We start from the raw sequence: 24,787 nt of genomic DNA, 5'->3' as shown, positions 1-24,787 counted from the left end.
ATGGAAACCTGAACCAAGCAAGGGAGAGCATGTCATGCAGATATCTGGTACTGGAAGGATGTGGAATTCAGCCAGAGAGAAAACAGAAAATATTCTTTGTTGAGAAGCATGAGTCTGTTCTCTCTACCAGTGCTTCTCAAATTTTAATGTTCCATGAATCAAATGAAGACTCTGGGAAGGTACAGATATCTCTGCCTCACCCCTAGAAATTCTAAATCAGAAGATCAAGGATGGAGCCTAAGAATCTACATTTTTAACAATATTCCAGATGATGCTGATGCTCTTGGTTTCTGGGTCACTATGAGAGTAGCAACAGTCAAAACAACCCTCCAGATATCCTCAGACAGACTAAAGACTTGAGGTTTTTCCCCTTCAACTCTTCTTCCAACCACAACAGAGCAAAAAAGTTAAGAGAAAGTAAATACACTGCAATCTTCTTTTTCTCTCTGGTTCTAAAAATGGAATTAGAATCAAGGTTTGTTAGGATCAGGAAGAATACCAAGGACACTCTAAGCACCTAATTTTACCCACAAGGAAACTCAAGCCATTCATAAAATACTCTCAATTTTTGCAGACATTAATAGCAACTGACTTAGTACCTACCATGGCACCATTTCCACGAGTGTTGTACATGTGCTATATTATCTGATCTTCACAAGTCTAGAGATTGAGAAAAAAATCATCCCCATTTTACAGGTAAAGAAAATGGAGCACAGAGAAATAGCTATGTTCATGATCAACCAGTGATCAATAGAAAAGTCAAGATTTTCACCCAGTGCCTTACCTACTTGGACTGTGGTTCTCAACTTGGACAGCACATTAGACTCACAAGGGAACTTTAAAAAAAAAAAAAAAGGGTTCAGGCCTTACCACAACTAATCAAATCAAGTCTGTGGAGGTGGGTGGCTGAGGTGTACACTCCTACACCCCTCCTACTGCCCCAGGTCACAATCTCATTGTCCGGTTAGGACACTGCAACAGGCACTAATGAACCTAGGCAATATGGCGCCCGAGCCCTTGTCTTACAAGCAGTGGTTGTCAACTCCTGTGTACATCGCATTGTAAGGCCTGAGATTCCATGTGCTGCCTATACATCTTTGAGCCTCACAGGGCCCAAAGGCCTAGCCATGAGTTACTCTGCTCTCCCCAGATGCGGCCCTGGCCCCTGACCCTGGGGGAAAGGCTCCTCACCCAGCTACTTCTGCTACATATGAACCAGGCTCTAGATTCGATATTATTTGACATCTTTTTATTCCAACCTCACCATAAGCCTGCTAAATCACATAGCCAGTCTGTCAAAAACCCAGCTTCCAGAGAGCACGCAAGAGCCCTCATTCTCCTGATCACTGACCCCAACTTGCCTCTTTTCACTAGTACCCAGTACAGGGGTCTCCACCTGGTTATTTGCTGCCACTCTAGTCATAAAGGCAAACCCCCCTTCCTCTCTCTGCTTCCCAACGCTGCATGTGACAGGCTTCATACGGTCCTATGTAGCAGGCTATGCCTCTCGGTTCTGGGGGAACCGTAGTGTTAAAAACCTTCTTTCTCAATGGAGTGAACCTCTCCATGTTGCCCCACAATAGCCTGTATAACATTAAGACTCAAAAAAATTCACCCTACCAAATGGACCAGACGCACCCCACTCAGTCCTCAACCTAACAGGCTTTACCTCACTGCCAGCCTGTGAAATTATTCAGACAAGCTACTCACATCTTCCTTTGGGAGCCAAGGGTCACTTTACATTCCTGTCACGACAAAAACCCACCTACCACAGCCCCTGCTGGTTTACTCTATTCTTGGGCGCAAGCCCCACACGGCCCTACATGGCATGTAGTGTCCTCCTCCCAAGGGCTGTGGGTAAGCTGCTGCCAATGACACCTGCCCAGTGTCGGGTGTTATGCCTCCAGCCATCTCATACTACTTAGAACAAGGATTCGCCTTCCTACACAGGGTGAATAGGAGGCGATCAGAACACCTCAAAATCACCCAGAAAGCTAATAAACACAAAAACAGAGGCTCACTGATACAGTAAAACTCCTAGGTCTTTATAGTCTCTCTATTTTTTACCAAGTTCCCTAAAGTGATTTTGATATGACCATAGTTTGAGAACCACCATGTTAGTCTACCCTGCCTCTCCAGGAGTTATCTGAGCTGCTGAAGGACACCCAGAAAATCAAGGGCAGGGTTAGATCTGGCACTCAGGCCTCCTAAGTCCAAACTCTCTGCTTCTCTCCATTGTACGATGCCCTTGGAGGCCTAAGGAGCAAGAGTGACTCATGAGTGCCCCTGAAGGCAAATCCCCGGAGTGACAACAGAGCTTCCATGAAGACCAGTGCCATCTGACAAATATAATTCAAGTTCCATAGTGTAATTTAAACGTTTCGACTAGCCGCATTAAAAAATGTTAGAAGAAGCAACTGAGCTCAGTCTTAACAATAAATTTTATGTAACCCAATATATCCAAAATATATTCAACCTACAGTCAACATAAAAATTCAATTCAACCTGCAATCAACATAAAAATTACTGAGACATTACACTCCTTTTTTTCATACTAGTCTTTGAAATCCATTGTGCGTCTTACACTTACTGGACATCCCAGTTAGCACTAGCCGTATTCCAGGTGCTCAATTATCACCTGTACCTAATGGCTACCATATTGGATAGTGATAACTTGAACATTTTTAAAGCAACTGAGACCAAATAACCATCCCCCAGGGACTTTCTGGGTTCAAGACGGCAAATTAGTGTTAGTTATAAGTTTAACCAATGGCTATTACAGAAACTATTCATTTTTGTTCAACTGAATGACAGAACTGGAGTAGTGAAAACAGTAGGCAGGTGAAAAAAAGAATACCTTAAAATCCCCTTTTGCCCTTTTGATAACTTGCTGCATTTTTCATGTCACATAGCCACCTATAATAGAAAAAAGACGTTAGTCTGTAATATGTCGAGAATTTACAACATGCCGGGAACTACTTCAAGCACTTTACATAGCATATCTCTTTTAATATTCACAAAAACTTTAGGAGGTGGGTACTCAAGAGTCCTATTTGGACAGATAAGAAAACAGAGGCACAGAGAAGTTAAATACTTTGCCCAAGGTTATCCAGTCAGAGTGCCAGAGCTAGGTTTTAAACCGAGCTGCTCAATTTTAATCCTGTTCTGCCCGATACTGACTGCCCCCTCTCCTGCTCCCCCTGCTTGTTTTCTCGCTCTTTCTGTCAAATAAATTAAAATTTTAAAAAGATTTTATTTATTTATTTGACAGAGAGAGATGCAGTAAGAAAGGGAACACAAGCAGGGGTAGTGGGAGAGGAAGAAGCAGGCTTCCCGCTGAGCAAGGAGCCCAGTGAGGGCCTCGATCCCAGGATCCTGGGATCATGACCTTAGCAGAAGACAGATGCTTAACAACTGAGCCACTCAGGTGCCCCAATAAATAAAATCTTTAAAAAAAAAAAAAGAAAGAAAGAAACATTAGCAATGACTTGATTCTAAGGAAATTTGTTTTAGACCATGACATATGGGGCATAATGGTACATCAGCTTCTGAACACTCTCGAAAAAGTTGGCGGTATTCCACAGCCCGCCATAGGTGAGATCAAAGATAAGGAATGTGAATATAGATTATCTTCCTATTTTCTTTCCTAATCCCGGCTGGGTATCCCATTTTGATGGCTACATGAGTCACACTTAACTCACTGAATAATTCTTCTCTGCTAACTTCTAGGTTGCTGCTGGGCACTCTGGAAAGAATATGACAAGGTCCAGGAAAACAGTGGTCCCTGAAGCCAACAAGAGAGAAAAGAAATCAAAGTTATATGCCAGTGGCAAGAGCAACCTCAAAGGAGCAAAGACAACCCATCATCTTCCCTAACTGCAACTCTTTCTAACCTTCTCCTATGAGTAACATTCTCCTCATTGCCAAGAGTGAAAACCTCAGAGTTGCTGTTAATATCTCTGTGATGGACTGAATATGACCCCCTAAAACTCTTATGTTGAAGTTCTAAACTCCAGTTCCTCAGAATGTGATGATATTCTGGGTTCAAAAGTCAGCAAATTAGCAGAATATATTATATTTAGAGATAGGGCATTTAAAGAGGCGATTAGCTTAAAATGAGTTCTTTAGGGTAGTCCCTAAACCAATCTGACTTATGTTCTAGTAAGAGGAAATCTAGACACACAAAGGGACAAGAGAAGCAGGCACACAGAGGAAAGGCCATGTGAGGACAGAGCGAGAAGGCAACCAAGGGGAGAGGCCTCAGAAGAAACCAAACCTGCAAACACCCTGATCTTTGACCTCCAGCTCCAGATGTGACAAAATAAATTTCTGTTGTTTAAGCCACCCAGTCTACAGTATTTCATTATACCAATCCTGACATTAATAAAATCTCCCTTCTACTGGTCTTCAGATATAAACAATTTGTGATAGCTTTTCAATCCCACCAACTCATCATCTGGGTTTGCTTTAAAATACTCAAGGAGAGAGGCGCCTGGGTGGTTCAGTCAGTTAAGTGTCTGACTCTCAGTTTCTGCTCACGTCATGATCTCAGGATCCTGGGATCGAGTCCCTTGTCAGGCTCTGCACTTAGCCAGTGTCTGCCAGAGATTCTCTCTCCCTCTGCTCCTCCCACTGTGTGCTCTCTCTCTCTAAAATAAATGAATAGAATCTTTTAAAATACTCAAGGAGAGCTATGAAATGTGTAAGCCTGATGATTCACAGACCCGTACCCTGGGGGCAAATAATACATTATATGTTAATAAAAAATAATTTAAAAATAAAATAATCAAGGAGAAAAAAATATGTGTGTGGAGAGCAGAGAAGCAAAAAAAAAAACAAAAAACTAGCAAGGATTGACTCAGGGTGATTGTTACATAGTTTATTATATTATACTTTGGGTATGCTTGGAAACTTCCACAGTAGAGTTAAGGAACTATGAATACTGGGGTAACAATATCATAAAATAAATAAACACACATTTTAAAACTGCTAAACAGAATGCACTAAAATGTTAAAAAAAACTGTCTATATTCTAGTATTAGGAGTTATTCTTATTGCTTTTCTGTATATTTTTATATTTTCTAACTTCTCTATGATGAGTGTGCATATCTTCCATAATGAGAACATGAATTATAAATATTGTCTGAAATAAAAGTAAATGAGAATGCTTCTAAAATTTTATAAAAAGTCCAGACTCATGAATCCTGCTTTCAAAATACTTTTACAATAAAATTCCAACCTACTTCTGTAACTTGATCCCAATTGACTCCTCTGCAGCCAGTTTTCTATGGTTAAATATTTATATAGCTTATTTTTCTGTTTTGTTTCCTAATTTCAATTTGGGGACTTCAAACTTTGGGACCAAGGATATCCACACATAAGGCACACACACCCTGGATTCAAATCCACTTCACCCACTAGCGGTGTGACAGAGGATAAGTAAATCAGGCTCTTTTGCCTCCATTCCGTCGTCTGTACAATAGAGGCAATAACAGTATTCACTTGAGAGGGCTTTGTGAAGACTGTGTTAATTTTTATAAAACCTTCGGGACGACGCTTAGCACTCCAGGTGTAACCATGAAGACTATCACTCATGTCCTGTGCATGTTCTCCATATTTTCCCAATTATTTAACAGTTGCTCATGAATGAAATACCTTCTGTCACCGCAGAAGAGGAAGACGAAAGCTAAGTACGGTCGCAGCGGGGCTCTGCTGCCAAGTAGTCCTCTTTAGGAAGTCAGGAGGCGGAAAAGAAAGGAGCCGAGATGCTACAGTCTGGTCTGTGGCCCTGGAAAAACCGCAGAAGGTATTTGTGGGTGACGCTCTTTTTTTTTTTTTAAGATTTTATTTATTTATTTGAGAGAGAGAGAGAAAACGTGAGCGAGGAGAAGGTAAGAGGGAGAAGCAGACTCCCCAAAGAGCTGGGAGCCTGATGTGGGACTCGATCCCAGGACTCTGGGATCATGACCTGAGGTGAAGGCAGTGGCTTACCCAACTGAGCCACGCAGGCGCCCGGTGACGCTCTCTCTAAAACACGAGTCAGAAGTAGTCCGGGCACAGCCTTCTGTCCCGCATGGATAAGAAGAGCCAGTGCCACTTGGAAGAGTTTCCAGAGAGGTAACTTTTCTGACTACTATTGTAGTGTATTCACAACTAACACTAACACCTTGCCACACGTCCGAACTGCTCCAAACATTTCACTTACACTCTATACCATGAATTTACAAGACAAACGTGTAAGGTAGGTAATATCCCCGTTTCCAGGAAAGGAAACTGAGGCACGGAAAGATCAAGTTCTAGGAAGTGACAGAGCCGTGTGGAAGGGGAGGGGAAAGCGAGCTGGGCGGCGGGGAGCCGGGAGACCCTCGAAGCCTGCGGAGCCGGGTCCGCCTCCAAGCCTGAGACCCGCGAAGCGCTCCAAACGTAGAGGCTCCTGCGAGGGGAAGACAGGCGGCCGCCCCCGCCCCTCAACCTCGATCTCTGCCACTGGCCAAGGCTTTTCCTCCTTGTGACCTAGGGCCCGGAGCCGCTGATCTCATGGGCCAGGTCAAAAAACTTAAAAAAGGTCTCGGAGTCCCGAGGATCACTCACCTCCCAGAAAGAAACGAAGGCCGCAATGTTAACCTCCCGCAGCGGAAATACCTCCGACTCTGCGGAGCTCCTGGACTACATTCCCCAGCATTCCCGAGAGGAACCGGAGCTGCTGTCCCGCCCCCGCGTGAGACGGAAAAGCCGGTTCCCACACCTACGGCCGGAATCGAATCCCGAGTCCACGAAAGGAGAGGGCTTCGCATTCTTGCCCTTTGGTAGCCGAATGCTTCCGAACACGCAGAGCACTGTATTAAGCTCTCCCATTTCTCCAGCGGAGCAAATAGTTTTGCGCTTTCCTGGAGCGGAAGTGTCCCAATCCCAGAAAGCGTCTGGACTACAAATCCCAGAATCCTCTGCAGGCCTGAGCTTCCCGCTTACCTTAAATTTCTCTTTAGAATTATCAGGTGGAGTCTAAATAAACCCTCCGGTGTGGTGGAACTCGGCTTGCCTTTCTTTCTCACTGCTCTCTTTCACACCCTATGTAGTTGAAAATAGGAAAAACAAAAGGAAAATTATTAGAAAGGCTGCTATGTGCTGGGTAAAAGTAGAGATCATAAAAGGGGCAAGCTGAGCTGCGCTGAACAAGTCTTCTTTATTACCTGAGCCTGGATTTACCTGTGACCAAGAATCCATTAAAAAGGAGATGTAACCAGAGACTCCTGGGTGGCTCAGTCGGTTGAGCATCTGATTCTTTTTTTTTTTTTTTTTTTAATTTATTTGACGGAGAGAAATCACAACTAGGCAGAGAGGCAGGCAGAGAGAGAGAGGAGGAAGCAGGCTCCCCACGGAGCAGAGAGCCCGATGCGGGGCTCGATCCCAGGACCCTGGGATCATGACCTGAGCCGAAGGCAGAGGCTTTAACCCACTGAGCCACCCAGGCGCCCCGAGCATCTGATTCTTGCTTAGGACTCAGGTTATGGTCTCAGGGTCTTGGGATCAGGCCATGAGCTCAGCGTGGAGCCTGCTTGAGATTCTCTTCCTCTCCCTCTCCCCCTACACCCACTCACACACTCTAAGAATACTTTAAAAATATTTTTTTTTTAAAGAAGAGATGCAACTATCCAGCAGGATATAAAACAGAAAGAGAAAAGTTCTCTGATTTTCCTTCACTTCGGGAATTTTTTTTGTTGTTACACTGGCAGGAAATTGGTTTTGGATTGGATTTCCCTGATAATTAGCGATATTGTGCATCTTTTTATGTACCTGTTGGCCATTTGGATGTCTTCTTCGGGAAAATGTCTGTTTATTCCTCTGCCCATTTAAAAAAATTGAATTAGTTGGGATTTTGTTGCTGTTGTTGTTACTGAGGTGTAGGCATTCTTGATATGAGTCCTGACTCTTTATCTGATACATGGTTTCCAAATATTTTCTCCCATTCCATAAGTTGTCTATTCATTAAAAAACATATTTCTTTTGCTGTGCAGAGGTTTTTTAAAAATTATTTTCTACATTTTTACTTAAATTCCAGGTAACTCACTCTATTAGCTTCAGTGTAGAATTTAGTGATTCATCACTTACATACAACACCTGGTGCTCATCACAATTGCCCTCCTTAATACCCACCACCGATTTAACCCATCCCTCCTGCCCACCTCCCCTCTAGTAACCACCAGTTTGCTCTATAAAGTTAAGAGTTTGTTTCTTGGAGTGCCTGGGTGGCTCAGTGGGTTAAAGCCTCTGCCTTCCGCCCAGGTCATGATACCAGAGTCCTGGGATCGAGCTCCCAGTCGGCCTCTCTACTCCGCAGGGAGCCTGCTTCTTCCTCTTCCCTCCCTCTCTCTCTCTTTCTCTCTTTCTCTCTGTCTACTTGTGATCTCTGTCAAATAAATAAAATCTTTTTTAAAAAAAAAGAGTTTGTTTCTTGGTTTGGCTCTCCCCCCACCATATTCATTTGTTTTCTTTCTTAAATTCCACATATGAGTGAAATCATATGGTATTTGTCTTTCACTGATGTACAGGCTTTTTAGTTTGATGTAATCCCACTTGTTTTTTGCTTTTGTTGACTATGCTTTTGGCGTCATACCCCCCAAATGCTGCCCATGTCAAGGAATTTCTTCCCTATGTTTGTCCCTAGGAGTTTTATGGTATCAGGTTTCATGCTTGTTCTTAATCCATTTTGAGTTAATTTTTGTGAGTAGTGCATAACAGAGGTCCAATTTCATTTTTCTGCATTTGGTCATCCAGTTTTCCCAACATCACTTTTTAAGAGACTATCTTCTCCCAATTGAGTGCTCTTCACTCCTTTGTTGAATATTATTTTACTATATATGCAGGGGTTATTTCTGGGCTCTCAGTTTTGTTCAATTGTATCTAGTTTTATGTCAGGGTCATGCTGTCTTAATTACTACAGCTTTATAGAATAGTTTGAAATTAGGAAGTGAGATGCCTCTAGCTTTGTTCTTCTTTCTTCTAATTGCTCTGGCTATTAGGCATCTTTTGTGCTTCAACACAAAATTTTAGGATTATTTATTTCTATTTCTGTGAAACATGCCACTGGAATTTTGACTGGGCTTGCAATGAATCAATAGATGGCTTTGAGTAGTTGGAACATTTTAACAATATTACTTCTACTTCTTATATACAAGATATCTTTCCATCTATTTCTGTCTACAATTTCTCTCATCAAAGTCATAATTTTCGGTATACAAGTCTTTTACCTCCTTGTTTAAATTTATTCCTATGGATTCTTATTTTTTATGCTATTGCGAATGGAACTGCTTTCTTTCTCAGACATCCCATTTTTAGTGTATAGAAACCCAACTGATTTCTGTATGATGGTTCTTTATGATACAACCTTATTGAATTCACTGATTAGTTCTAACCATTTTTTTGGTGAGGTCTTCAGGATTTCCTGTATGTAAGATCATATCATTTGCAAACAAAGACAAATTAACTTCTTCCTCTCTGATTCGGCATCTTTTATTTCATCTTGACTGAATGTCAAGGAATTGTGAGGAATGGTGAGAGTGGGTTTTATTTCGAATCTTAGAGGATAAGCTTTCAACATTTCATTGAGTATGGTAGCTGTGGGTTTGGTGTATATGGCCTCTATTAGATTGAGTTATATTCCATCTATATATGATTTGTTGAGAGCTTTTATCATGAAAGGATGTCATATTTTTTCTGCTTTTTGATCCTTTTTTCAGATGATCATGTGATTTTTATCTTTCATTCAATTAAAGTGGTGTATCACATTTACTGATTGGCATGTGTTGAACCATCCATGCATCTCAGGGATAAATCCCACTTAGTCATGGTGTATGATCTTTATGAAGTGCTATTGAATTTGGTTTGTTGATATTTTACTGATAATTTTTGCATCCATATCCATCAATAACATTTGTGTGTAGCTTTCTGTGATTGTATTGTCCCTCTCTGGTTTTGGTATCAGGGTAGTGCTGGTCTTCCCTATAAAATGAGTTTGGAAGTCATCCTCTCTCTTCAATTTTTGGAAGCTTGATAAGGATCAGTGTTACTTCTTCATTAAATGTTTGGTAGACTTCACTAGTAAAACCATCTGGTCCTGAGCTGTGTTGGATTTGGGGGGGGAATGTTCCTTTTCTCCCCCCCCCCCCCTTACTTGTTATTGATTTGTTCAGATTTTCTATTTCTTTCTGATTCAGTCTTGGTACCTTGTATGTTTCTAGAAATTTATCCTTTTCTTCCTGGGTTACCTAATTTGTTTGCATATAATAGGTGATACTAGTTAGTTATGATTCTATGAATTTCTGTGGTATCGATTGTAACATCTCCTCTTTCCTTTTTGATTTTATATCAGTATTTTTTCCTAAATCTTAAGATTTGTCAATTTTATCTTTCAAAAAGAGGTCTCTTAGTTTCACTGACATTTTCTATTGTTTTCCTGGTCTCTATTTCACTTATTTATGCCCCTTGTTTTCTCCTCCTTTTTTCAACTTTGCACTGTTTGTTTTTTCTAGGTCCTTCAGGTGTGAAGTTAGGTTGTATGAGATCATTCTACTTTCTTACTCTAGAGGTTTGTTGGTATAAGCTTCCCTCTTTAAACTGCTTTTGTAGCATCCCATAGGTTTTGGTAGGTGTGTTTCTATTTTCACTTGTTTCAAGATATATTTTTATTTCCCTTTAGATTTCTTCTTTGACCCATTAGTTGTTCAAGAGTATGTAGTTTAATTTACACATATTTGTAGATCTTCAAGCTTTCCACCTCTGATTTCTAGTTTCATATTATTGTGGTCAAAAGAGATACTTGATATGATTTCACTTTTATTAAACTTACTTATTTTGTAAGTAAATCATATGAACTACTTTGGAGAATGTTCTGTGTGTGCCTGAGAAGAATGTGTATTCTGCTACGATTGGACGGAAAGTTCTATGTATATCTGCTAAGTCCATATGGTCTAACATATGATTAAAATCCAACATTTTTTTGTTGATATTCTGTCATGATCATCTATCCATTGTTGAAAGTGGAGTACTGACATCCCCTACAATTATGGCATTGTTACCTATTTCTCTCTCCAGATCTGTATTTGCCTAATATAGTTAGGTGCTCCAACATTTGGTGTGTATATATTTATGATTATGATATCTTTTTTTTAAAGATTTTATTGCATGGAGCACTGGGTGTGGTGCGTAAACAATGAATTCTGTTACACTGAAAAGAAATTAAATTTGAAAAAAAATTTTATTCATTTATTTGACAGAGATCACAAGTAGGCAGAGAAGCAGGCAGAGGGTAAGGGGGAAGAAGGCCCCGCACTGAGCAGACAGCTCAATGCAGGGCTCCATCCCAGGACCCTGGGATCATGACCTGAGCCGAAGGCAGAGGCTTTAACCCACTGAGCCACCCAGGTACCCCTATGATTGTGATATCTTCTTGAAGAATTGACCCCTTTTTCATTATGTAATGACCTTATTTATCTCTTGTTCCTGTTTTGGCTTAGTCTATTTTGTCTGATATAAGTATAGATACCCCTGCTCTTTTGGTTTCCACTTGCATGGAATATCTTTCTCCAGCTTTTCATTTTAATCTTATGTATGTCCTTAAAGCTGAAGTGAGTCTCCTACACAGCATGTTATTTGGTCGTTTTAAAAAAAAATCCAAGGATCCAGCAACACATTAAAAAGATTATCCACCATGACCAGGTGGGATTCATCCCTGGGTTGCAAGGTTGGTTCAACATTCGCAAATCAATCAATGTGATAGAACAAATCAATAAGAGAAGAGAGAAGAACCACATGGTCCTCTCAATTGATGCAGAAAAAGCATTTGACAAAATTCAGCATCCGTCCCTGATGAAAACGCTTCAAAGTATAGGGATAGAGGGAACATTCCTGAACTTCATAAAATCTATCTATGAAAGACCCACAGCAAATATCATCCTCAATGGGAAAAAGCTTGCAGCCTTCCCGTTGAGATCAGGAACAGGACAAGGATGCCCACTCTCACCACTCTTGTTCAACATAGTATTAGAAGTCCTAGCAACGGCAATCAGACAACAAAGAGAAATAAAAGGTATCCAAATTGGCAAGGAAGAAGTCAAACTCTCTCTCTTCGCAGATGACATGATTCTTTATATGGAAAACCCCAAAGACTCCACCCCCAAACTACTAGAACTCATACAGCAATTCAGTAACGTGGCAGGATACAAAGTCAATGTACAGAAATCAGTGGCTTCCTTATACACTAACAATGAAAATACAGAAAGGGAAATTAGAGAATTGATTCCATTTACTATAGCACCAAGAACCATAAGATACCTGGGAATAAACCTAACCAAAGAGGTAAAGGACCTGTACTCGAGGAACTACAGAACGCTCATGAAAGAAATTGAAGAAGACACAAAAAGATGGAAGACTGTTCCATGCTCTTGGATTGGAAGAATAAACATTGTTAAAATGTCTATACTTCCTAGAGCAATCTATACTTTTAATGCCATTCCGATCAAAATTCCACTGGTATTTTTCAAAGAGCTGGAGCAAATAATCCTAAAATTTGTATGGAATCAGAAGAGACCCCAAATTGCTAAGGAAATGTTGAAAAACAAAAACAAAACTGGCGGCATCACGTTACCCGATTTCAAGCTTTACTACAAAGCTGTGATCACCAAGACAGCGTGGTACTGGCATAAAAACAGACACATAGACCAGTGGAACAGAGTGGAGAGCCCAGATATGGACCCTCAACTCTATGGTCAAATAATCTTCGCCAAAACAGGAAAAAATATTCAATGGAAAAAAGACAGTCCCTTCAATAAATGGTGCTGGGAAAACTGGACAGCGATATGTAGAAGAATGAAACTCGACCATTCTCTTACACCGTACACAAAGATAAACTCGAAATGGATAAAAGACCTCAACGTGAGACAGGAATCTATCAGAATCCTAGAGGAGAACATAGGCAGTAACCTCTTCGATATCAGCCACAGCAACTTCTTTCAAGATATGTCTCCAAAGGCCAAGGAAACAAAAGCGAAAATGAACTTTTGGGACTTCATCAAGATCAAAAGCTTCTGCACAGCAAAGGAAACAGTCAACAAAACAAAAAGGCAACCCACGGAATGGGAGAAGATATTTGCAAATGACAGTACAGACAAAAGGTTGATATCCAGGATCTATAAAGAACTTCTCAAACTCAACACACACAAAACAGATAATCATATCAAAAAATGGGCAGAAGATATGAACAGACACTTCTCCAACAAAGACATACAAATGGCTATCAGACACATGAAAAAATGTTCATCATCACTAGCCATCAGGGAGATTCAAATTAAAACCACATTGAGATACCACCTGACACCAGTTAGAATGGCCAAAATTAGCAAGACAGGAAACAACGTGTGTTGGAGAGGATGCGGAGAAGGGGGAACCCTCTTACACTGTTGGTGAGAATGCAAGTTATTGCAGCCATTTTGGAGAACAGTGTGGAGATTCCTGAAGAAATTAAGAATACAGCTTCCCTATGACCCTGCAATTGCACTGCTGGGTATTTACCCCAAAGATACAGATGTAGTGAAAAGAAGGGCCATCTGTACCCCAATGTTTATTGCAGCAATGGCTACGGTTGCCAAACTGTGGAAAGAACCAAGATGCCCTTCAACGGATGAATGGATAAGGAAGATGTGGTACATATACACAATGGAGTATTATGCCTCCATCAGAAAGGATGAATACCCAACTTTTGTAGCAACATGGACGGGCCTGGAAGAGATTATGCTGAGCGAAATAAGTCAAGCAGAGAGAGTCAAGTATCATATGGTCTCACTTATTTGTGGAGCATAACAAATAACATGGAGGACATGGGGAGATGGAGAGGAGAGGGAGTTGAGGGAAACTGGAAGGGGAGATGAACCATGAGAGACTATGGACTCTGAAAAACAACCAGAGGGTTTTGAAGGGAGGTTGAGGAACCAGGTGGTGGGTAATAGGGAGGGCACATACTGCATGGAGCACTGGGTGTGATGCCAAAACAATGAACACTGTTATGCTGTAAATAAACAAATAAATATATATATATATATATATATATGCAATAAATAAATAAATAAATAAATAAATCCATCTGGACTCTCTCAGCCTTCTGATTGGATAATTAAATCCATTTGCATTTAGAGTAATTACTGATAGGATAAGGACTTTCTATTTCTCTGGCTATTTTGTAGTGGGCTATTCCTTTCTTCCTCTCTTGCTACCTTCTTTCAGGAACTGGTGATTTTCTGTAGTGGTATGTTCAGATTCCTTTCTCTTTATCTTTTACAAATCAACTATAGACTTTTCTTTGTGGTTACTATTAGGCTTACATAAAACATCTTCGAACAGTCTAACTTCTGCTCATAACAACTTAACTTTGATCACATCCAAATACTCATCCCTTCCTGCCCCTACTTTTGTTTTAAATTCACAATTTACCTCTTATATTTTATATTCAATACAACATTTATTTTATTTAAAAACAAAGAGAAAAGTGTCAGTCCCTTTATGCAGTGGAGCAGAATTATGAGAAAAGAGATAATAAGAATAATCTTCAATGCTGGCATCTAAACTATGTGTTTGTAAGGTTTTTTAAAAAATTTTTTTATTTTTAGTAATCTCTACACACATAGTGGGGCTCAAACTTATGATCCCAAGATTAAGAGTCATATGCTCTTCTGGGTGGGCCAGCCAAGTACCAACCCCCCAAGCTATGTTTTACATAATTTAAAAATTCAGTTTTCACCCTTCTGCTGTAATATAACCAAGCCTATTTATAATAATAATAACCAATCATAGAGTCTTTGAAAATCATGATTATAATTAAAGCATGATAAAACTAATGGCAACCTCTTAAATCCCATTTTAAGTTAGTTCTACTTCCAAGTAACACTTTAAAATAGTTTCAAATAACCTAACTGATTAGCCGGCATCAGCTTAGGAATTTTTTTCAATGTTCTAAGGTATAACATTTGGCATCAAAAAGCACAGTAAGCACTTCTGATTTGTGATGAATAAAAAAAAAATCAAGTACTAAAAAACCAGTGGTTCCTGTGACAAGGCAAATATCCCCCTTCAAGTAATGTTCCTCCCAAAATTAAAGTAACATTTTGTTTCTCCCTCTGAGATTTAAAAGAAAACATTATTTTCTTTAGTTGAGGTGAAAAAACTGCTTCATAAGTTCATACGTTGTGAAAGCCACTGCTTGAGAGGGAACACAGCGAATGTAATTAAGAGATAAACCACGATATAATCCTTTTCGAATTCCATGGTGTCCATAGACATACTTCATAGTCTCCCACATGGTAAGGCACTTTTCAAATTCTGGAAGAACAGTTCCTAACTGCATTCGCCGACGAGTTACATCAAATGGGTAGGATATTGTCTGTGCTATTGCTCCAGCAACACCACCACAAAGTAAGTTTATGTGGGTTTTCAAAACTAAGACATTAGGATTGTCTGATGAAGGTCTGCCAAGAAGGGTAGGAGCATGGGAAAGCCCAACACTCTTTAAGGTACCAAAAGTAAAAAATGAAACACCTGCATATGGAGCCATTCCTAATATAGTGGGCATCAGGCCTCTGTAAAATCCAAGGAAACCTCCTTCCTTTGCATAAATTGTTTTGAATGCATGAATAATTCCTGTGTAAGTGTGTTCCCCTTTCACCTGGAATGCTAGGCGTACTCTCACCATGTCAAGAGGGTAAGTACAGATAACTGCTGTCATACCTGCCATGGATCCAGCCATTAATCTGTGCACATGACCGGAAACTCCCAGCTTTGTAGTAATTAACGTTTTATAATGTTCAAATGCCATAAACTGGATTGCACCATAGGGAAAGATTCGAATCATCATTGCACCATTCCCTTTATATAATCCAAGGTATCCCTCCTTCTGGGGAACAGCACGCAATGCAGAAAATACTCCTAAATGTTTGTAATGGTGATTGTGAGCTTGTAATAAAACCTTTACTCGATCCAAAGGAGCAACCGTTGTTTTGGCACAGCTACCTCTTATATTTTATATTCATTAACAAATTATACAGTTATTTTTATGGTCTTGTTCTTTAACCTTTATACCATAGTTAAAGGGTTAACACACCACCATGCAAAGATGTTACAATATTCTGAATTTGACTATACATTTACCTTTGCCAATGTGTTGTATATTTTCATATGTTTTTGTATGTTACTAGGTAGCATCACTTTGAGCTTGAAGAACCATTTTTAGCATTTTGTAAGGCAGGTCTAGTGGTAATGAATTCCTTCAATCTTTGTCTTGGAAAGTCTTTCTCTTTCATTTCTGAAGGATATTCTTGTCAGATAAAGTATTCTTGGTTGGCAGGTTTTTTTTTTTCTTTCAGCCTATTAAAGAAGTAAAATGCCTCTTTTTCACATCATAGCAAGGATGTACTTGCTGATGTACAGCATGTACAGCATGATTAATGACTATTAATGTTGACCTTGATTACCCATCCAAGGTAGGATTTTTCAGGTTTCTCTATTATAAAGTTTTTCTTCTTTTGCCCTTCCCATAATATCCTCTTTGGAAGAAAAGTCACTGTGTACCCCAAACTAAGAAAATATGGAGTTATGCTCACCCCCTTGCAGGTAGAGTTGGCAAGATTTCGTTCTTTCTGATGGCTGAGTAATATTCCATTGTATATATAAATCATATTTTCTTTATCCATTCATCTGTCAATGGATATCTGAACCCTTCCCATATTTAGAGTGGGTCTGCTGGTGATGAATTCTCTTAGTTTTCCTTCATCCGAAAATGTCTATTTTGTCTTCACTTTTGAGTTTTTTTCTGGGATTGACAATTCATTTCCTTCAGCACATTTAAGATGTTGTTCCACTGTCTTCTCAAATACATGTTTTCTAATCTGAAATATGCAGTGATGTGAAATATTGTTCTCCTACCTGCAAAGTATAATTTTTTCTACATGCTTTTAAGCATTTTAAAAATTCACCTTTGGCCTTTTATGCTTTAACTATGAAAGTCTGGTAATTTTGATTTTAACATGTTTGGGTTTTATTGAGCTTTCTGAATCTGAAAAATGTCTTTTAACAAATTGGAGTTTTCAACTATTATTTCTCCAAAATTTCTCTCATTCCTCCTTCTTCTCTCCTTCTGGAATTCCAATGATATAACACAAATATTAGGCCTTTTGATATTGGCCCAAAAGTCATTGAGGCTTAGTGGAGTTTTTTCTAATTTTTCTTTCCCTGCTTCAGACTGGATACTTTGTACTGGCCACTTTTAAATCCCCTGAGCTAAATTTGTCATATCTACTCTGCTTTTATGCCCTTTGAATTCTTAAATTTTAGTTATTTTATTTTAAAGTTCTAAAATTTCAATTTGGTTGTTTTTATAGTTTCTATTTCTCTCCCGAGAACTTTTATATTTCCATTCATTTCAAGAGTGTTTACTTATACTTCACGGAGAATGGTGCTTTATTATTTTAACAAAATAAGCTTTGCATTATTAATTTAAACATCTGAAATATTTAGGGGTTGACATCTCTTGGTTGTCTGTTCCCTTGAAGTAGGTCAGATATTTTCTGGGTTCTGTGTATCAAGTAATTCTGGACTATATCCTAGACACTTTTAATATAACATTATAAGACTGTGGTCCCTATTAAAATCTCTGGAGTATATTGATTTTTTGTTTGTTTTAGCAGGCAATCAACTGGGTTAGGTTCACAAATTATGCCTCACTTTCTGTATGTGTTGGTTCCAAAACCTTGGATATATTGTTTGGGTCTGTCATTCATTGAGCCATCCAGATATTAATGAGTTCTCTTTAAAAAAAAAAATATTTATTTAAGAAAGAAAGCATGAGCGGGGAGAGGGGCCAAGCAAACGGGAGAGGGATAAGTAGACACCCTGCTGAATGTGGAGCCTGAAGCTGGGCTCCATCCCAGGACCCTGAGATTATGACCTGAGCCAAAATCAGACACTTAACTAAGCCACCCAGGCACCCAGAAATTAGTTGAGTTCTGAGAAATGTCTTTTCTACACTTCTCTGTGTATGCTGTGAACGTGCAGCATAGGTGTGAGACTGAAAATTGTATCAGTTCATCCATAGAACCAGAGTATTCCCTTCTTTTTTAAAAATTTATTTTATTTTAGTATCTCCTTCTTTAGCAATGTCTTCTTCTGAATCGCCTCTCACATTATGGATCCTAAGGTCCTTCTTTCCAAGTTTCTTTGACCCAAAAGATGAGATTTTCTAAGAGTTTCAACCTCCCACCCTATCACATATTTCTGTACTACTGGGCCACTCTTGGGTTACAGTGGCGAAATAAAGTTAGATATTTAATGACCATTCCTCCCCACACTCTACAAAACAAAAGCTCTTTTCTCAGTTCCTGTATCTAGAGAAATGTGTTTTAACTAAGGATTTCATATACACTGACATCAGTGCAATTTCATCACTGGTGCTGGCCTTGGGCAGGTACCAGGAATGAGGGTGGAGGGGACAGAAGAAAAGGGGGATTCCCCCCAATATTCTCAGGGTCTCGGGGGCCATCTTTTTTAGTCAGAAGATAAGTTTCTTCTCTGGTCAGAAGATAAGTTTCTCTCAGGATTTTTGCCTCTCTGTTCCCAGGCTGTTTCCCAGTTTCATCAACTGTCAGTTCAAAGCCAGGAGATAAAAGGGGTAAAATAAGTAAGTAAATAAAAGGAAATTTACTGGGCACCTGGGTGACTCAATGATTTAAGCCGCTGCCTTCGGCTCAGGTCATGATCTCAGGGGCCTGGGATTGAGTCCCACATCGGGCTCTCTGCTCTACAGGGAGCCTGCTTCCCTCTCACTCTCTCTCTGCCTGCCTCTCTGCCTACTTGTGATCTCTCTCTGTCAAATGAATAGATAAAATCTATTTTTTAAAAAAAAGGAAATTTACCGTGCCGTACAAATTGATCTTCAAGTTTTGATTTCTCTCCTTAATCTGCCTGCTATTACTTGCTTTTCAAAGTCCTCAGGTACTTGCTCTTTGTATTTTAACCAGAGGTTTTGGCTGTTATCCAAGGGGGAGATTGGCTGTAGTGTGCTTAGTCCATCTCAGCTATGCCTGTAATGTTCCATTTACTTTAATTCTTTATATTGAACTCATTACATGTTACATTTATATACACTTTTTACAAAATATTTTATTCACTTATTTGACAGAGACACAGCAAGAGAGGGAACACAAGCAGGGGGAGTGGGAGAGAGAGAAGCAGGCTTTCCACTGAGCAGGGAGCCCAGTGTGGGGCTGGATGCCAGGACCCTGGGATCATGACCTGAGCCAAAGGCAGACACTTAATGACCAAGCCACCCAGGCGCCCCTATATATACTTTAAATCACACAACAAAACATTACAGTTTTGCTTGAACAGTCATGTGTTTTAAATTAAGACACTGAAAAAGAAAAAGGTAGCTCACATATTCACTATTTTGTGCACACTTTTCTTCCTAACAATGTTTCTTTTATGTTCAGTTAGCCAGCATATAGGACATCATTAGTTTCTGACATAGTGCTCAATGATTCATTAGTTGCATATAACACCCAGTGCTCATCACGACAATCTATGTTTTCATTTGATATCTTCCCTCTAGTCTGCAGAAATTCCTTTAGCACTCCCTATAGTTAAGGTCTTCTGATGATAAATTCTCTTAACTTTTTTTTTAACTTTTTTTCTAAATCTAGAAGTATCTTCATTTTGCTTTCATTGTGGAAGGACATTTTTACTGGATGAATAATTTGGGGGTATTCCTTCTTATTCTTCTTTTGGCCCTTTAATTATGTTACCATTGTCTTCAGTCTTTCAATTTTTTTTAAAAGATTTTATTTATTTGACAGAGATCACAAGTAGGCAGAGAGTCAGGCGGAGAGAGAGAGGAGGAAGCAGGCTCCCTGCTGAGCAGACAGCCCGATGCGGGGCTCGATCCCAGGGTCCTGGGTTCATGACCTGAGCCGAAGGCAGAGGCTTTAACCCACTGAGCCACCCAGGCGCCCCCAGTCTTTCAATTTTTTAATGACAAGTCAGCGATCATTTGTATCATTTCCCCCTTATTTACATAAATGTGTCCTATTTATATAGCTTCTTTCACAATTCTCTTTATATTTGCTTTAAGGCAGTTTTATTATGTTGTGTCTCCCTGTAGTTTGCTCTGCTATTTATCCTTCTTAGAGTTCACTGAACTTCTTGAATCTATAAATTTGTATTTTTCACTAAATTTTTATGCCAAGGATGTACTGTATCCTGGAAGAAAGCATATCTTCCAACCTGGCATTTTAGCTGTGTCCTCAAAAGGCCTTCCGGTGCTTTATCAAGTTGGCAGCTTTTTGTTGTTACAATACATAATACAATGGAACCATGGTCCTGGGCTAACTCCTGTCATCTCCTTTGCAGCAAAGTAGATTCCTGGTTGGATGGAATGTTATTGGGATCCAAGACAATGGTTACAAAGCTTACAGAAAAGCTCTGTAAGCCTTGTATGCTAGTACTAGCTGAAGTCCTGTGGGCAGGAAAGGTAAATCCATAGTCAAAATGTGTGTTAATTCCTGTCCAGGGTGGAAGTAGTTCTGCCTTGCCATCAAATGGTTGGTTGGTCTCCTTGAGGGACTGTGCCATAACTGGGACTCTGAATTTGTCTCTTTTGCTAACAAGCTGAATATTTTGTGGCACTACTAGCTACATCATCTTTGGTAAATGAAAGGCCATGCCGTTTGGCCCATAGGTAACTTCTAACCCTGCCACCATTGTGCCACAATTAGGAAAACAATGACAAAAACTGGATGATATTAACTGAGCACATCATTTTGTCTACCTGATGTACTGTTTCATTCACAGTACATGTTCTCTGTGGGTACTAATGTAAAATACAAAGTTACTTAGATACACTTCATGCCTACTACCATGTCTCTCCACATTCCTCCACTCCAGACCTCCTTTTCCCTGATCTTCCAGTCTTGTTGTTCTCAGATATCTTACACATCAATCCATATATCTTGTATATCAATCCATACACCACTACACATGTGGCCATATCAATTCTAACTTTAGGTCACTTTTCCTTTCACTCAAAGTAGAGTACCAGATATATTGATAAAATTCTTACTCCACTGGAAGAATTTTCAGGGCCACTCCTGAATGGGGCTATAGTGTACTGTCCATCCATTTCTGGCTTGTATACTGAATAGATGCATATGTGAATCAAACTTGGGACTTTTCCTCCTCTATCAGCTGGTCATAAATGATCCCCCGTGAGACCATATATACATATATGAGCTATGGGAGAGGTACTGATGCAACCCTGGTGAATGAAATGGAGCCTGGCTTACATATTCATGTATTTCATGAATTTCTTATGCACTCTGGTCCTGATAATGCTTGATTCCACATGTACCACTTTCTTTTTTTTTTTTTTTTTTTTTTAAATTTTTTTTAATTTTTATTTATTTGACAGAGAGAGATCACAAGTAGACAGAGAGGCAGGCAGAGAGAGAAGCAGGCTCCCTGCGAGCAGAGAGCCCGATGCGGGACTCGATCCCAGGACCCTGAGATCATGACCTGAGCCGAAGGCAGCGGCTTAACCCACCGAGCCATCCAGGCGCCCCCACATGTACCACTTTCATCTCCAATTGGTGGTTACGACTTATTGGGTCTGAGAGAAGCAAATCACAATGGACAGTTACAGGCATTACAGGAACTACAGTCTACAGGAAATGCATACTGAAGTATTTAGTATTTTATTAAAAATGGAAGAAAATATAACTTTAAAAATCAATGTAAAAATGAGAACACCAAAATAAAATTATTATCACTGACAATGACTACTTTGCCATTCAAAGTTACCATACTTTAATTGTGATAAGGCCTTACACAGGAACTAAAACTCTAATTTTGCATTTCACTGAATTACTGGTAACAATGTATTAATTACCTATAATTTGAAGTATGGCAAGTAGTTCTCTGTTAACAAATTGAATGGTCTTACACAGGTAGTCTTCTCTGAATCAGTTTTCTCTTAAAAAAATAGAAATAACAGGGCGCCTGGGTGGCTCAGTGGGTTAAGCTGCTGCCTTCGGCTCGGGTCATGATCTCAGGGGCCTGGGATCGAGTCCCACATCGGGCTCTCTGCTCAGCGGCGAGCCTGCTTCCCTCTCTCTCTCTCTCTGCCTGCCTCTCTGTCTACTTGTGATCTCTCTCTGTCAAATAAATAAATAAAATCTTTAAAAAAAAAATAGAAATAACAATGATGCTTGACACAGAATTCAGGGCATGATTCCCTAGTCTTACTCCTAGTTATCCGCTCTAAGCCAAACTGCCTCTCTATGTATAAATTATGTCTTTAGTCGAGGGCTTTTCAAACTTACCTATAAAAATTCCTTCACAGCCAGGAGAATGGAAGCTTACCTCTAGAACAGAAGAGAGACACAAAAACGGCAACCCTTTGCATACAGAGCATGAGACTATGAATTCCTACATTTGTGAAAGATAGGCTGATTTGTATTCTTCCCCTTGAAAATAACTATCTGAACATAAAATATCCAAATGATTGGACAGCTTAGTTACAAATCCTCTTTTACCCAAATTTTGAAGCTATTGCTCCAAAAAGGTGTAACATTCCTCTCTTTATTTCATTGTTGAGAAGAATAAGAAGGTTTATGGTCACTCACAAATACAGAGAGTCTTAATAACTCAGGGTTTTATACTCATATAATCAAAATTGCACATATGCAGCTCAGTCATGCAGCTTCTCACACAAGTCTGTTCACACAGGGATTCACATTCACAGTATCTACAGAAAGCACACATAAGAAAAGCATATCTTGGGGCACCTGGGTGGCTCAGTGGGTTAAGCCTCTGCCTTCGGCTCAGGTCATGATCTCAGGGTCCTGGGATCGAGCCCCGCATCAGGCTCTCTGCTCAGCAGGGAGCCTGCTTCCCCATCTCTCTCTCTCTGCCTGCCTCTCTGCCTACTTGTGATCTATTTCTCTGTCAAATAAATAAAATCTTTAAAAAAGAAAAGCATATCTTTCAAAAATATCACATAAATTTTAAGTCATACAGATAAAAACATACAATCTCATAAGCCTCCAAAAATGCATCCTATTATATAATTCTATACACAGTCACAGAAGCACCCAAACTTTTTATTGCCTATTCCCAAAGAGTCTGGGAAAGAGAAATATTTAGAGGAGACTGAAACACATGTTCAAACTTCACTTTCAAGGTACTCAGACAACTGTGGAAGGAAATGTTGCACTCCATACTGGGGCCATGGAGAGAAGCTCAGAGTTCACAGGCAGTTGCACCTAAAGTCGGAGGGTCTGGTGCTGTATTCCAAGTCCCAGTGGGGAGCCGGAAGAGGTATTAGGATGGATAGAAATCTGGTTTGGTTTGGCTAAGATGCCAGGCTGCATTATGACTTTCATGAGTGCTCTCTTCCATAAAAAAAAAAAAAGAGAGAGAATAAAAATTATATTTTATGATTGTTTAGGTACAGTAATAATAATAATAAATTACTGTTAATTTATAAATTAATAATTTTAAATAATTATAAATTATTTAATTTTATATTAAATCATATAAATTTAATTAATATATGAATTAATACATTATGTAATATAATATATTATATAATAAATATATTAATATATTAAATTATATAAAACTATAATTTTATAAATTTTAAATTATTAAAATAATTATAAATGAATTTATGAATTAATAATAATAAATTAATGTTATGTTTCTTTGACAAACATTTGCTTTGACCTAAAAGTTTATTTTTAATTTTGACTTTAAAGACTTAAATAAATAAATAAGCACAAGACTTTTTTGTGTGCCTCCAAAAAGTGGGCATTTTGCCACTGTGTCTCATGAACGAGCCAGCCCTCCTAGGATGTGTCTTGGACAAAAGTCACCCAGACTCATCCTCAATGGAAAGAACTTACTTGGCATGAAGAATTTCGGGGTGGGGAATGTAGGTGTTAGGAGGAACAGGGCTTAATACATTTTCTATAACCTCAAAATCTGAAATACAAGCCACTATCACACCCACAGAACAAACTCTGAAACAAATTACAACCAGAAACAACCACACACACACACACACACACGCAGATACAGACACACGAGGGGTTCCTCAGTGTCACAGAGAATGAAAACCCAAACACACCTGCCCCTGCCGAGTCATTGTTTCTTTAAAACAAATGCAAGGGGCGCCTGAGTGGCTTAGTGGGTTAAGCGCTCGGGTCTTGCGGGGTTCAGCCCCGCTTGCGGCTCCCTGTTCAGGGAGTCGGCTTCTCTCTCGCCCTCTGTCTCTCCTCTCCCTCATGCTCGCGCTCTCACTCTCAAATAAATAAAATACTGTTTAAAATAAAGCAAATGCATACCTAACACAGGCTGTGCTCCCGGCTCTACTCCAGGCGCTGGTGCTACCCCGGGTGCGACGGACAGAAAGTTCAGGACCCCTCACAGAGCTCTCTTCCGCAGAACCACCGTACTCAGAAGCCCGCTACCTCCGCTTCCCGTATGCAGGGTCGAAGCTCTGGAGTCTCTGCCCTTGCTCCGTTTCTACAGCCTGATCTGGATTCACATTCCACTCGCCGCCCTCACCGGTGCAGTAACACCTGAAACTACGGTCCTCCACAGGTTCGCTCATCCTCCGCCGCGCGCCGGCACACGCGCCAGCGCCTGCGCACTCCGACCACAGGCGACCGCTACTCGGGCTCCCAGCCGGAAGGAC

General features: G+C 39.8%; 2 protein-coding genes across 11 annotated transcripts in view; both read right to left on the bottom strand.

Annotated features, from left to right (window-relative positions):
- The window catches only part of LOC123930849 (zinc finger protein 45-like), a 156,542-nt gene extending 131,795 nt beyond the window's left edge, over positions 1-24,747 (bottom strand). For 4 of the 10 annotated variants that reach the window (XM_045987259.1, XM_045987266.1, XM_045987267.1 and 1 more), the window contains exons 1-4: positions 6,592-6,743; positions 5,656-5,788; positions 2,858-2,916; positions 785-836 (exon numbers count right to left, since the gene is read on the bottom strand). The gene's annotated coding sequence lies outside the window, so the exon portion shown is untranslated. Of the gene's footprint in view, positions 1-784; positions 837-2,857; positions 2,917-3,701; positions 3,785-5,655; positions 5,789-6,591; positions 6,744-6,969; positions 7,069-22,409; positions 22,959-23,014; positions 23,481-24,434 lie in introns of those variants that run through there. The other 6 variants (XM_045987263.1, XM_045987264.1, XM_045987262.1 and 3 more) reach the window with 6 other exon arrangements.
- Positions 14,500-16,482, bottom strand: LOC123930547 (graves disease carrier protein-like). Its single transcript, XM_045986765.1, has 2 exons — positions 16,439-16,482; positions 14,500-16,049 (listed from the first exon to the last, which is right to left on the bottom strand). The coding sequence occupies exons 1-2, from the start codon at positions 16,480-16,482 to the stop codon at positions 15,194-15,196; spliced, it is 900 nt and encodes a 299-aa protein (XP_045842721.1). The 3' UTR covers positions 14,500-15,193.
- Positions 24,748-24,787: the final 40 nt, after the last annotated feature.

This window comes from Meles meles, chromosome 19 (genome assembly GCF_922984935.1).
Source record: "Meles meles chromosome 19, mMelMel3.1 paternal haplotype, whole genome shotgun sequence".
NCBI classification, from domain to species: domain Eukaryota; kingdom Metazoa; phylum Chordata; class Mammalia; order Carnivora; family Mustelidae; genus Meles; species Meles meles.
Note: the sequence above shows the minus strand (reverse complement) of the source record. Positions and strands in the feature narration are given on the sequence as shown.